This window comes from Melozone crissalis, unplaced genomic scaffold (genome assembly GCF_028551555.1).
Source record: "Melozone crissalis strain CALT ecotype California unplaced genomic scaffold, PUWL_Pcris_2 ptg000014l_1, whole genome shotgun sequence".
Classification (NCBI taxonomy): Eukaryota; Metazoa; Chordata; class Aves; order Passeriformes; family Passerellidae; genus Melozone; species Melozone crissalis.
The window spans coordinates 17608315-17623926 of NW_026535792.1; the positions used below are offsets into that span (position 1 = coordinate 17608315).

The 15612-nt window shown below is 44.6% G+C and overlaps 1 protein-coding gene across 5 annotated transcripts in view; it reads right to left on the reverse strand.

Annotated features, from left to right (window-relative positions):
- The window catches only part of NEO1 (neogenin 1), a 176936-nt gene that overhangs the window by 60137 nt on the left and 101187 nt on the right, over positions 1-15612 (reverse strand). For all 5 annotated transcript variants that reach the window (XM_054272380.1, XM_054272381.1, XM_054272379.1 and 2 more), the window contains exons 6-7: positions 6580-6734; positions 4921-5041 (exon numbers count right to left, since the gene is read on the reverse strand). In XM_054272380.1, coding sequence (XP_054128355.1) covers positions 4921-5041; positions 6580-6734 — 276 coding nt within the window. The remainder of the gene's footprint in view (positions 1-4920; positions 5042-6579; positions 6735-15612) is intronic.

Here is a 15612-nt window from a genome sequence, read left to right on the forward strand (position 1 = left end):
ATGGGATTTTTTACACATGGCAAATACCCAAATGTGGAACTGAGTTTTTCAAAGCAGAGCACAGTTGGCCTGTTAGTGCCAACTTTTGCATTTCTTTCAGTAGGAGCCAAAACTTGTCAACAAGAACTTCTATTTACCTCCTAAAACAGCATAATGAAGCTTATAGTTATGGAAAACACAGAGTATTTCATCTATCCTACTGAAATAAGGCTTTTAACATTGCCTTTAAACTCCAGCTATAGCTGGGAATCTTTTCAGTCAGGGCAGGGGAGCTGAAATGGCCTCTGTGTGAGGAATGGGAATCCAAAAGTCAGCCTGAAGTGACTTCAACCAGTCCAGTACCATCTGCAGGGCAGAAATGACAGATTTTCAGCACAATCTTAACTGAAATGTGCTGGCTTTGGGAAACCTGGATCAGATTCCTGATGTTCTCCACCTTTGTGGGGCTCAGAGAAGCCCCCAGCTCACCCAGCTCCCCTCAATGCTCCAAGCCTGCACACAGCTCATGGCCAAACCCTGGCAGAGAGGTGCCAGCACTAAATGGAATTGTTTATGCAGCACCAGGCCTGGACAGAGCTCAATTGCTTAATAAAGCACTGATTGAGGGCAATAAATGATGTCTTTAAAACTCCCTCCAAGTTAGGATCCATGGAATTGGACTCAGCAGAGGCTCTGAGGTCATGCAGCGCTGTCAGACTTTACTCAAACAAGGTTTGTGCTGTCAGGCAGACACACACTGCCCTCCTTCCATCCCCTGACTCTCCAAAGTGAGGAAATGCTGCAATCAGCCTCTGAGGGTGACCCAATTCCCTGCCCCTCCTCCCTGAGGAACCTGCACCCATCCCATGGAGCCATCCCACATGTCTCTGTGATCCCAAAGCCTCACAGCCCTACAACTACTCACAGATTTCTAATTCCTCCTCCTTGCTTCCCATGCTGGGAATAATTCATCACATGCAGGATACCCTTGCTTGGACAGAGACCTTTTTTCATTAAAAAACTGATTTTAAAGATTTTAAAGTTCCATTACAAACAATCCTGACATGGTTCCTACAGCAGGGTATACAACTCATTCACTCTGAGATCTCACACCTGTACAAGTCACAACATAGTGAAAAACCCCAATTTTGTAGTATAGAAGTACAAGAGCCCCACAAAACATCCCCCCTTCAGTTGTGAAGGGGACACAGTGCATGTGAAAGGAGGGTTTGAAATTGTTCTCCCATAGCACAGCATATTTGTTTACAGTCCAAACCCTGCTTTCCACAGCGTTCAGACATCACTCCTGTTTTTCCCTGGTGCCTGAGTACTCATCAATGCCTTTCACACAGGGTGACAGGGAACCATCTGCCTCCCTCCTCCTACTTGTTGCCACCTGTTCTTTTCCCAGTCCCCACATGGCAGCGTGAGCAGGGCCAGATTCCTTGGACAAGGCTGGGTTACAGCACCAAGAAACCCCAAAAGCCTCTGTTACCCCGAGGGTCTCACCCCACACACACAAAAATGCTGTAAAAGTGATGACAAGGAATGGCTCTGCTGTAATTCAGAGTATCTGCTCCATAACTGGGACAGCCAGGGGCTCAGCAATGAGGATTGGAAGCAAAGCTAGCTGGGTTTGTGTAAAAATGGGGGAAGAGAGATTTGAGATTGCTGAGAAAGGCATTCCCAAGCACAATGAAGATTCTGGGATAGGCAGAAGTCCTCCATGGGGGCACCTGCAGGACACCAAGCCCCTCATGTGCAGGACACCAAACCACCCATCTGCAGGACACCAACTCCTTCATGTGCAGGACACCAAATCCCTCATCTGCAAGACACCAAGCCCCTCATCTCTTCATCAAGGAGGCAAAGAGAAGCATTGAGACTGAGAAGTTCAAGTGCAAAGCAATGAGGTCATTGAGGAACTTCCTTCTTTTAGGGAGTTCCCAATTTCTTCCTGAAAGGCAAAGCAGGCAGCAGAGCCACTCCAGTGAAATTCTGAAAGGCAATGAGCGTCCAGGGCCAGTATCTGAGAAACAGGGCCACAGCTTCAAATCCCAAAGTGGCTGGAAAGCACATGACAGGCTTTTCAAGTTCCTTGCAGAATTCTACACCTGATGTTCAGTACAGGGATAAGAGGATTTAACTCAGACCATTGACCCAAATCTTCCTCTCTTTTCTATCCTTCCAACCTTCTCAATTACAAACACTTGTCCTAAAAGTCTCTGCTCTAAACACCATGTTTTTTTCATACACTCCTGAAAAAGCAAGGGTTGTGGATTCTGTATGGCCAATCCCTTTCCAGGTGCAAACTTTTCTAAATTTATTAACAGAATTACCAAAGTTTAGAGGAAAAGCCACTCAAGAAGCCTTTCAATTCTGTGCTTTAACATTTTCCACTTCCCTCTGTACTAAAAACTACCCAGAACTCACCCCAAACACAAAAAAGCCCAGCCTAAAATGTTGTGTTATATGGATGATTATATCAAGCTCATAACAGGAGATGAGAGTCACAGACTTTATACAGGTTTCTGTGGGGCTGTGCCCAGGCTGTGCAGAAGGTGAATCACCAAATTCCTGCTCTCTCCAAGTCAGAAATCTGTCCAAACACAGACATCTCCCTTTGTAGCAGCTGAATGTTTTCCCCTCCCTGCATTTCAAACTCCCACTGCCTTCCAGGAGCACAAAGCACAGATGTGGGACTTCACTTGGATGACAGAACTCACGTGGCCTCCCTGAGAAACTCCCCAGGGCTTCCACTTGCTCATTTGCATTTAGTTCATTCAAGATCAATTTGATAAGCAAAAGGGCTAATGAGAAATGGTTTGTAAATAGCCAGATGTTTGCCAGTTCCAGCAGGAAGGAGAAAACAGAGCAGCACGGGAAGGGAAGCACTGCTAACTGGGAAGAACTTTGATGAACACTTAATCAACATTTTGTTCACTGAAGTTACTTTTCAAACTGGTAAAGTTGGCATTTCTCATCAGCAGCTATGAAACAATTAAAAGTTTTCTGAATTAATGATTGAAATGTCCAGAATAGTTTTTGCTCAAATTAGGGGTTTGAATTTTCATACCAAGCCAGCTGCCACTACTGCATGTGATACCTTCCCCCTCTTTCCCAGAACAGTTTCCTTCTCCACTGCTCATGGATTGAGAGAAAGTATTTTAAACCCAATATCTGTATTTCCTCCACCTGTGAATTGTGAGATTTCATATATCACACTCATTCCTCATGGCACTGCCCATCACAGCCCCCTGCACAGCACAGTTGCACTCAGATGTTCCATGGGGTGTTCCCTGCTGGAGAACAGCATCTCAATGGCCCCAGAGTTCCAGGGACACAGCCTTGGGTGTGTCTCTACACCCCCAGTGAGACTCCACCACTGCAGCCCAAATCCTCTGGCAGCATGCAAAAGAGAAAGGACACCATGAGCAAAGTCCTTGAGGACAGCAGGATGAGGTGTGGAGCAGAGCAGGAAGGAGAAACCACTGGACAAACAGCAGGGGAGGGAAAGGAAGAGCAGTGAGACCACAGGAACTCCAATAACAACAGTGAGAGTCATTTAGAAACCACTGCTGGGAGCTGGGTGCAAGCACAGCCTTGGCCAGGGCTCCCAAAGCCAAGGCCATTCATTATTCAGTGTTTGAAATGTGGAGAATATGGAATAATGCTTCTGCTGGAAGGGGCTGCAAACCACTCAGGTGATTAATGCACAGAGCAGAAATTAAATTCCTTTTCATCATTTTTCTGGCAATCTGATGACAGCAGGGCAGTGCTGGATGCAGACTCCTGACACTGCTCTGCGGCATTAAAGCCCCTGACCCCAGGAGAGGGCACCCTGCATTCCCCAAATCCTTGTGGGGAGTACCTGGGGCTCTTCAGCCAGCACTGAAACACACCCAGATCCAAAGAGGAATTCAGAGGGAGCGGCAAGTGCAAGTGTGCAAGCTATCCTACAAAACAACTGAAAAATAAACAGGAAATCTCTCTTCATGGCTCTTTCCAAGTTTACTCTCTGCACACTGGGCACCAAAGCCAGGACAGCAGAGTCACAACTGTTCAAGGTGTGAAGTTCCATCAAACCTCCAGCCATGGCTAAGACTGTTTCTCCTAAATCCTCTCCATCTAAATAAGAAAGAAATTAGCATTTCAAACAACCCCCCTCCAAAAAGACAACACAAAGCCCCCCTCAGTACAGTTTTAGTATTTTCCTGTCTGACTTGTCACCCCTCATCCTCTGGGGTTTTCTTCCTTTGGCTCTTACAAATTATTTTTCAGAACTGTGTGACCTGAAAGAGTGAAACAACCTGATGCCTTAGTGATGATATTTGCAGCACCTCTCTTTTGGGGTCTTTAATCATTAAACACCAATTGTTGTGCTTTGCCACCCCAGCCATGCAATGCAGGGCACTGTATAGGGAGCACTGGCAGGAGTTCCACTGATTGGAGCACAGGGACAAATATTTACCTTAAACTGCAGCTGTAAACCACCAGATGTGCAGCTGCAGGTTGCAGGAATGACAAAGCTCACTATTTTTTACACTAATAGCAGAAAAAAGCTTCTGACACTGGAATCACTTTGACATAAAATATTTGGGGTGATTTGGGGTGTGCTCCATAAGTGCTTCTCTTCCAGGCTTGTGATTTTAGTGACTGTTCTCATTTTGGCTACTCTGCTATTGCTTGTAAAGCTCAGTATGCAACATTTCTGACCATGTTTTATTATTGCACCAAATATTATTCAAACTACAGGATGCATCCTGTAGAATTCCTTCAGTTCTCCTCACTAAGTGCACAGGAAACAACACTGGATCACTCACATGATATAAATCACCCTGCTTCTACTGGCTGAGCTATTGACAGAACCCACCACGTGGAAAGGTCCCTTGGAATGGTCCCTCCCCACTTTTGGCTCTCTGCTGTCACAGTTTATCTTACCAAGGTCAAGTATTATCAGCTGGGCTCCAGCCTGAGCATTTCCAACATCGTTTTCTGCAATGCACTGATAGAATCCTTCATCAGACTTCACCAGCCCCAAAACTTGCAGGTTATGTTCTTTCTGAGGAGCAAAGGGAGAAAACAACACTTAGAAATGGGCTGCAATTGCCAAAACAATGGTGTCAGCAGGGCATGTTACCATGGCAGGAGAAACTTCTGACAGCAACTGGGAAAAATGTGTTTGGAGCTCCCAGATCTCACCTCCCTTGCCCCGAATCCTCATGTTCTAGTGGGTTCAAAAAGCAGCAGAAGCTCTCATTAATGGCTATCATTTTCTAGCATTACACAGCACTGGCAAATCCTGATAATCCCCAGCTGTTCTGGTGCTATTTAGGATCCTGAGTGAAGCTCAAAGCCCTACAAGCCAGGCACACCCCATTACACAGCCATTCATTTCTCAAATGCCTCAATAATGCCTTTCACTGCACCTAAAATCTCCCTCTAGAACACCCCTGTGCCAAACTCACCATCCACAGCTCAGTTACATTTCTATTTCAGCTCCTGCTAGAAATTGGAATTTTTATGGGGCACAGAGTGCAGCACACAGTCAGTGGTTGTGGTGAGCTCATACTTTGACAGTGCATTTTGCCACCCTGTGTGCCCAAGTCTCCTGGAAATTCCAAGCTATAAAGACATCAACTCTTACAACATAAGCAATGTCCATTAAAGGGATTCAAGAAACCATTTCTCTTCCAGGTCCCAAACTGTGGGAATCCATAAAATCAGAGGGTTTTGGGAAAGCTGCAAAAGGCAGGCCTCAGAGACAGCAGAACTGTGATTAGAGATAGGCAGTAGCCATAAGATTGGTCAGCAGAAAAATTATGTAAGCAGTAGAAAATTAAGGACAAATAGAACAATGGTCTGTGTATTAAAGCTTGTCTAGAATAACTCCCTAAGCTACAGAAAAGTTTATCTAGGGAGATATTAGGGAGTTCTAAGCTTACTAATGGAGCTCTATGCATTGTGTTTGAAGGCTTACAAGCAGGTATTGTATCCAAAATAAGCAAGCATTGTATTAACCAAAGGTACATGTGCTTATAGTGGTTGGATGGAACTAATGTCAACGTGCTTTTGCTTTGTGTGATTGGGCAAAAAACTTTTAAAGTGAGTTGTGACATAAAGTTCTTGGTCTGCTGCCTGGGATGTAAGCTAACAGCATCTTCCCATTGTCATAACCATGTAATGAGACAGATGCTGGAAAATTAAACTGCTCAAGGTTCATTCCTGGCAGTCCCATCCCGTTTGTGATTTGTACACAGACCCTGGCTGGTGATACCCAACATAAACAGGGCAAAAGCAGGTTCTAGAGAAGAGCCCCATCTCCATGACTATGGAGAACTGACAGGCCAAAACCATGCCCGGGATGTGAGCTGCTGGAATCTTCCCATTGTCATAACCATGTAATGAGAGTGATGCTGGAAAATAAAACAGCTCAAGGCTCATTCCTAGCAGTCTCGTCCTGTTTGTGATTTGTACACAGCCCCCAGCCAGTGATACCCAACATCAGTAGGGCAAAAGCAGGTTCTAGAGAAGAACCCAATCTCCATGACTGTGCAGAACTGCCAGGCCACACACATGCAGGATGGGCAGAGCACTCACCACGATTTTGAAGTAGTCACTGGGGATCACCACGTCCCCGTTCTTGACCCACTTGACGGTCGGCGTTGGCTTCCCGGTCACCTCGCACTCAAACACGATGTCCATGGACTCGTGGGCGTAGATGTTGGCGGGGCGCTTCAGGAACGTGGGGGGAACTTCAGGGTGGAGGGAACAAAGACAAGGAGATGATGTTAGAGAGAGAAAGAGACCTGACAGTCTCACACACAGCCAGCTTGACACCAAGAGATGGGCTGGGCACTTGGGCATGAGCAACAGCAAAGGCAGCAGGAATAAGCAGTCCGGCTTTGACAGACACCCACACGAGCTGAGAGTTCCAGTGGAAGGTGTCACTGCCCACAGCAGAGGGTTGGGAATGACAGGATCTCTAAGGTCCCCTCCAACCCAAACCATCCTGGGATCCTGTGGGTTCCAGAGGTTGGGGTTGAAGGTATTTGAGATGGCAGTTCATGTTCAGACTCAGGTGTTTATTATTTCTTATCAGTGAAATACAACCATGAGTTCAGCAGCGTTTCATTAGCAAGGCACAAAATGGCCAACAATGTCTTGTTACAAGGTCTTTTAAGACTAAACTATCCAATTAAGAAATGACACCTAGATTATTTTCTCTTTTAACCCAATAACTGATCACTCAAAGCCTGCAATGTGGACTTTTCTGTCTACAAATTCCAAAATATCAAATTATTTTGTACTAATTACAAAACATCACCTAAAACCATGGAGAAGAAGGAAGAAGGTAAAGAAGAATAACTTGCCTCTGCCTTAAAACTTCAATCTTGCTTCATATTTATTTCTATATTCTAAAATTCCAAACTCCAAGTTTTCCACCCTGTGATATTACACACTTCTAACCAACTACACACCCCTAAGCTCAGTGCTATCAATCAATTTTTAAAGTCTTCTCCAGAGTCTCAGGTCAAATGCAGTCCTCTCTTGAGGGTCTGTGCCTTAAAGCACAGAAAGTTTAAAATTCTCAGCATTCAGGGTTCCAACAGGATCCAGCCAGTTGGGAATGACCTCTTGAGACCACATGAAAGAAGAAATGGAACTGAGGTGTATAAACTGCAAAGTTAAACCTCAGGGAGTTCAAGTCAATAGGAAAACAAAAGGTACAATTATATTAAAAAGTACTTTTAAAAATGAATGGACACTAAACTGAGATGAAACTTCCCCAGAGCACCACAGCTTCATGTTCCAGTGAAAGAGTTGAGGTTATCAAGCAGAGAGTGCTGCACTGAGCCCAGGAATTTCTTCTCTGGCCTGTGGAAGCCAAGGAAACAGGATGTCCATGAGCAGGCAGCTGCCCCTGTACCACAGTGCTGACATCTCATGGATGTACAGGAGGGGAGCTCTGTATTTATAACACAGCAGAGCAGAAGCTGAACATAAATTCTATCAAGAACAGAAGTTCCTCACTTACAACATGCACCAAAAGTGTTACTCTGGGTCTTGGCTGCCTTCTATATGTCCTTAAGTCCCCAGAGTGAGATGAATTCCATCAAACACATTTAAAATCACACAAACTCTGAGATACAGATTTTTTGAGGACACCAGCTCCAAGTGATTGGTGCACAGACACATCACAATTTCTCTCACAGGAGCCTCCAGCTGCATCCAGGGCCCTTGCCCTCCTCTGGCTCAGCAGCACCAAGCCCTGCAGGCACTCCTGGAGTACCCTCTTTAGAGAACACCCACCTGTTTATTTGTGTTTATTGTGCTCCCAGCACAGGGCAATTCTCTTACTTGTGCTGGCAGATCAGATTGTTGGAGTTCCAGGAAAGCCCAAAACAGCCTTTTGCCCTTTAATATTTAGCAAAGAAAGTCAATATGGAAGGGCCACAGGGTTTAGACAAACAATTTACACACTTGGCCTCTCAATGGGGTTTATTTGGTGCTGTGGATAAGGAATCCTAGGTCATGTTTTACTCCTTCCTCTGAAATGATCCCAAAGGTTTGTAGGTGGATTTAATACTTTTAAATTAAAACAGCTGGAGGTGAGCAGCTGCCCCAACCCCCCTCATGTTTTGGATTATAAATGAATAAAGAGGACATTAATAAATGGAAATACTCTAGAGTAAGGAGGTGGTTCACTTCTCAGGTAAGGGTGCAAAGCTACACAAAGCTGTACATTCACTGCTCTGACTCTCACACAGGAGCAAAAAGCTGGATGGGGCCAAGCCCAGCTGCCTCTGCACTCAGACACCCCTTTCATACCAACTTGCCAGAAATTTACCAAACACACCATAAATTCCACCTTAAAAAGGTTCAGATATTTCTGTGCTTACTCTCTGATGGCTGCTACCACCACACACAACACTGACATTTAAAAACTCTCTTCTGAATTTATTTGCCACCAAATTGCTGTAATTTATTCTCTATGAAAATTATTTTTATTCCTCCCTGGTATTTATCCTCAGCACTGTTATTTATTACAAGCTGTGCTACTGCTCCCTCCCTTCCCCTACCCAGCCTTATTTTGGGTGCCTCAACCAGTCACGTTTGCTCTGCTCTGCTGTGACAATTCCTCCCAACCCCCTGGATGAGCTCCAGCCTGAATCTCTCTCCAGAGCCTGGGGAGTTTCAATCATTTACATGGAATTTTTTCAGGTTTCTGTGGTTGAGATGACTCCCAAGGTATTAGAAAGTCTTTTTTCCCAGCCCTGTGACAGAAGAAGTTGAGATTGGTCTGTTGTGCTTCTCAAAGGTTGTTTGTTTTCTCTGATCTGTTCCATTCTTTCTCTGACCTGCTGAGATCTGTGCAGCAGGTTGGGTTGGGGCACAGTCCCTGCCCTTGGGGTGGTGTTGGCTTTTTATACTAAGAACTACCTGTACTTTATTTACAAGAATTTTCCAATACCTATCACCCATGTTAGACACACTGTCTCTGCTCTAAACCAATCCAAAAGTGCCACCATCCCAGCAGAAGATGGAGGACAAGAAGGAGAAGGAGGACAGGACACGCCCAGATTCCTCCATCTTGCTTCCCGAACCCCTGTCACAGACATCTTTTATGAAAAATCCTTTCCTTAGGATTTTTCCTCCTGAGAAGCTGAGAGGCCTCAGGAACAAAATGTAAACAATGGTTATCTGCTGCTGTGGAATGCAACAGGTGCATCTGGGATTGGTCTCATGTGGTTGTTTCTAATTAATGGCCAATCACAGCTGTCTCGGACTCTGAGACACAAGCTTTTGTTATTTATTCCTTCTTTTTCTATTCTTAGCCAGCCTTCTGAAGAAATCCTTTCTTCTATTCTTTTAGTATAGTTTTAATATAATATATATCATAAAATAATAAATCAAGCCTTCTGAAACATGGAGTCAGATCCTCGTCTCCTCCCTCATCCTTGGACCCCTGTGAACACGGTCACAAACTCCCATTCTAAAACCCCCAAATTCTACTTTTTCACCCTGTGACAAATTCACTATCATTCGACTCAAACTCTTGTGGCTTGTAAATCCTCACACAAAGTTGGTAATTGTTTCCATGGGCTAAAATCGAAGGCACAGGTGTTTCTGACTCTGTGCCAAGGTCTCTGAGCTCCCTGCCAGGGTCTGGGATCACCCAGGGCAGCCAGAGCAATGTCCTGGGTCCTGACAGAATTTCAGCTGTGTCTCAGCAGTGCCCTGACAAATGGCATAAATACCATGGCAGCACTGCAGCCAATCCCTCAGCCAGTGCATCACTCTGCCCCTGCCCTTCCCACATGCATCCTGCCCTGCCAGCCTGGGCCAATCACTGCCTGCTCATGGTGAGCCCTTTTTAACAAATGCCTTATTTTGTTCAGCCTGCTGATCAATTCTGATGTTCTCATTTCCCTTCCATCTCTGTCTCTACTCACATGCACGATCGATTCCTGCACTGCTTGCAGAGTTGAAAAAAGGGAATACAAGAATTGCAAAAGTTGTTTTCCCATGAATGTACAATGCTTCCATTTCCCAAACATTCATTACAGGTGAGTTTGAATTCCTTAGCCACACATTAATCTTGTCAGAGGAACACAAAGAGACACAAGCCAGTATCAATGACTGTCAAAAGCACAAAAATTTATGTGAAAATCTCAGCATGGAATCCCAGCCTGGTTTGGGCTGGACAGTTCCTTGAAGATCATTTCATCCCACCCCTGCCACGGCAGGGACACCTCCCACTGTCCCAGGCTGCTCCAAGCCCCATCCAAGCTGGCCTTGGGCACTGCCAGGGATGCAGGGGCAGTTCCAGCTGTGCCAGGGCCTGCCCACCCTGCCAGGGAAGAACTGAATGCCCAAACTGTACCACAGGAAAGTTCTGACTCTGTGTTCTCCACTAATGTTTAACTTGTAATGAAGATATTTGGAAAGAACTCAAATATCTTTGGCAACTGATATTGCTCCAGTTTGGGACACCATCCAGAAAGAGGCATTAATTTTGAATCATAAGAGGCAGGATTTTCTTGACACAAAAGGGGAAGTTGAAGTAGAGACTCTCCTACCTACTCTCAATTACTTTTGATTTAGGAAATTAAGAATTTGTAACACCCCATTTTTTCAAAGTGACTTTGCTTTTCTGGCTCATGCAGCAAATGCCAAGCTGTTCACAAAGGGATAATAACATGAGAAGTGCTCACTTTATCAATTACTTCCCAGTTAATGAATTAATAAATGCTTTTCAAACACATTCTTCTGGTTTAACCATGTCAGTGTTTAGCATGAACACAATGCAAGTACAGATGTTTGTGGTAGAGAAGTTCAATTGATAACCAGTGAGCAAAGGAGCCAATTACCACAGAAAACCAGATTTGTAGGGGAAGATGCTGTGCTCTGTTGCCAAACACACAATTAAACTTCAAAGACAACTTGGCAGTTCAGCCCCCTCTTCGTGTCAGCACACAACAACTCCTGAAAAGGCAAAATGCTTGAACAGAATTTCACACCCCCAGGGAGCCCTGCCACCCTTCTGGGGATTGAAGAAAATATTTTGATCACAACAATGATCAAAAGATTAAGAAAAAATCCAATCCAACCTACATCAGCAGTCAATTCAAACTTCTAAGCTACACCCCAATAAAGGTGAAATATTTAAAAAATAAGATGCTTTATAAAGCCAATAGCTCTAAAGGATGGGAAGAGCTGAGGAACTCCACACATGCAGCAGGAATTGCACCCAAGGTGATGAGGAAACAGGAATGGATGCTGGACATGGACCCCATTCCACAAGGACAGGTGATCAGAAGGAAATGGAAATGAACTTCCATGGTCTGCAGCTCTGCTGTACAGGAGGAGCACAGCAATGGTCTCCTTTGGACACATAGGCTGTAAGGATCATTTTAAAAGACCTATTCTCTTTCTAAAAGGCATCAATGAATCAGCTACTTGTCTATTGTATTTGCTGGGAACTGCCCCAATGAAGGCAGGAATGATGCATCTGATCCATGTTCTCAGAAGGCTCATTTATTACTTTATGATACTATATTATATTAAAGAATGCTATACTAAACTATACTAAAGAATACAGAAAGGATACTTACAGAATGCTAAAAAGATAAAATGAAAACTCCTGACTCTTTCCAGAGTCCTGACACAGCCTGGCCCTGATTGGCCAAAGAGTGAAAACAACTCCCAGCAGAATCAATGGAACAATCACCTGTGGGTGAACAATCTCCAAACACATTGCACATGAGCACAGCACAGGAGAAGCCAATGAGATAAGAATTGTTTTCCTTTTCTGTGAGGCTCCTCAGCTTCCCAGTTTTTCCAGGAGAAAAACCCTGGGTGAAGGGATTTTTTCAGAGAATGTGAATGCCACATTGGTCTAAGTACAGCAGCCAACAAACACAAAATAAAGAAATAAGAATTGGACCAACCAGTGGTTCCAAACACTCCCAAGTACAGAATCCATGACTGGTTTGGGTTGGAAGGGACCTCAAAGGCCACCCAGTGCCACCCCTGAGATGGGCAGGGACACTTCCACTGGACCATGGTGCTCCAAGCCCCATCCAACCCAGCTCTGGGCACTGCCAGGGACAGGAACATTTCCAGGACTATTCCTGAGACAGTGCTGGAACTCCAGTACCAGCCTAAGGCTGAATTTCCAAACTGGAAATGTCCAGGACAACACTGAAGCACCATCCCAGCTTCCTCGGGCACCTCCAGGTGCCCTCAACCCCTGGAAATCAGGAGTGTTTTCCAAGGTCAGCCAGTGAAACCACAGCTCCTGCCACCCCTCCTGATTCCTCCCACACTTTGGCCATGGAGAGCATCTCCAGGCATCCCTTACAAACCACCTGCTCATTCCAGAAGTTTCCCCCAGCCCAAAGAAGGGGAGCACAAACACAAACTTAGCAGTGGCCACATTTTCCCAGTGGATCTCAAACCCTCCTGACCACTTCCATTTACATCCCATTTCCCAGGGGTGCACAATCCCCAGCTTCTATTTCAGTTCCAAATCTGGATTACCAGCAGTATTTAAAATGGACATTTTACCATAAAGCCCATTTCATATCAGCCTGAAATGGCCCACAGGGATTTTATTTCCTCCTCCAGGGATAACAACCTATTCCATTAGGATATGCTCCAAATCCTATTAGAATCATTATAAAGTTAAATGCAATCTTCACAACTGCAATTCAGTTTCTAAGAAGGATCAAACTGCAACATGACCATTAACCAGTTAATCCATCCCCTCCTGTCCCTCCCCCAAAACACAGAAAAATGTCTGAATTGATGTCTGAAAGCAGAGATTTTTGATTATTATCTTTTAATTCCATGAGTTAGTTCTATACAAATTAGTTGATTTTCTTCAAATGTATCCTGAAAACAAAAAAAGGAATTTACACTTTAAATGAAAATGGGGAGTCACAGCATTCTTCCTTAAAAACCAGCAGAAGTACATTGATAATACTTGGGGGAAGAAGGAGATTTAAACCCTAAAACTATGTTGGAGGCAAGACAAATTCTTCCCAATCCCTGAGCACAGCTATGATGTCCTTAAAACACACTTAATATGCAGCTACAAAATTTGCAAAGCAAACACAAGCTGACAAAAAGGGTTCCTCTAGAGAAATACAGAAAAGTGTCAAATTAATGTACAAAAATCAGCATACCAAGACACAGAAAGGTTATAAAAATGTAAACTACTACAGCAATTTTTTTGCAGCAAAGCCAGAGTTGCAGTTTATGCACAGTTTTGGTGGCAGTGACATTCTCTAATGTACTAAATGTTTTTTTTTAATATATATTTTAGGAAATTAAAGCAAATGTCCTTAGGGAGAAGTGGTGCCTGTGGCAGCCTGACTGGTGGGAATCTTTCCCTCTTCTTGCACAGCCAAAGCAGAGGGAGCCTGGTTTGCCTGCTCCAGTGACCTTGGTAACCTCTGCTCAGCAGCTGGAACTGCCCCAGATGAGCATTTGATGGCCATGGTTTGATCCTCTGGACTTTCAGAGATTTACATGGAAATGCCAAACCCCAGCTCCATGGAGAGAGCTGGGTCCAGTGGTGGCAGAAGGGCAGGGCTGAATGAAAACAGCTATTTTACATTTACAGTGAAAAGCTTCCATTCAGAAACTGCTAAATATGATCCATGCTTCAGAGACCAGCCCCTAAATAAACATTCCAGAGGCAGAAACTAAAATCCAATATTCAATGCTAGCACAACAACCAAGAAACCAGGTAAGCATGAACAGTACAGAACAAATATAAAGTATAATTATACTGATCAATTAGACAGTAAAAAACTCAAGCTGTATTTCAACATATGTGGGGTTTTTTTAGGCAGAAATAATATATTGTAGGTTTATGGAGTAGGAATTAACAGCACTAAAGTTCACAGCAAAAGGCCTGAGAAACAAGGATTTTGTCACAAACTGGACATGAGGGATGGAAGAACTGCCCATGTGGAGGCTGGCAGCAGCTCCCTCCACCCAACACATCCCTGAAGGAAAACATCAACTCTGATTTACAAGAGAGCAATGAAAATGATCAATGACTCAGAAAATTAGCTCCAAAAGAAAAATTGAAAAACTGGAATCAGTTATTTGAGCAAAGGAAGGATTATGCAGCCATGGAAGTGGACACCTCAAATAGGAGCTTAACAAAGAAATGCCCAGTGCTGCAGAAAGGAAATTAGTGTATATATATATATTTATATCTATGTATGATTCCTGTGCAGGAGGAATGACACAGGACTAACATCTCCATCCCTGTCCTGGCCTGGGATAACACTCCAAACAATTAACTGCTCACTCTTGCATGCAGGGATGGAAATGGGATTCCCTCCCAGCACGAGCTGCAGTAAAACCCAACAGTCCCTGCACACAGCCCTGTGTGCAGCAGCCCCATCCCCAGCAAGGCTCCTGGGGAAAGCTGTGGGCTCCAGCCTGGCACAGACACTTGGACTGCAGGCAGGGCTCTGGACAGGGATCCACAGCTGGAATTGTCTGGGAAGCTCCCTGGCTGCACAGACATGCAGTGAGCTCTGCAGCACCCTGTAGTGAGCAGGATTTTTCTGTCTGGCTTTTTCACTTTCTGACATCCAGGACCAGCACAGATTTAGACAGTCCCATAATGATTTTTCTGCTCAGGTTCCTATTCCTTTCCTAACAATTCCTACTATTTCATTAGGTTTTTAAGATCTTGCATTTTCCAAAGACCTGCATCTTCCAATTTCAGTATTTCAGGGCCATGCCAAGCCCCAGGTCAGAGACCATGGCTGTGTGACAGGAACTGGCAGAGCTGCATTTCCCTGTGCAATCCATTGAACTCCAGTGTCATTTCACCACCTGGATGTTCCTGACATCACAAGGTGTTCCCAAAGTTCTTCACCAGCACCATTTGTTTCCACAACCCCAATGAGCTCAGAATACCCCAAATCCCCTTTTCCACACTCAGCAGTGCAGACTCCGCTCCACAGATAAAAACAACACCTCATTCCCCCTCTAATTCCTATGAAACAATGAATTCATTCCCTTTTTCCTGCAGGAGGGAACTCACTCTGACTCCCAGCACCAGTGTTTGAGGCTCTTAGTGAGTGACACTGGCAGAAA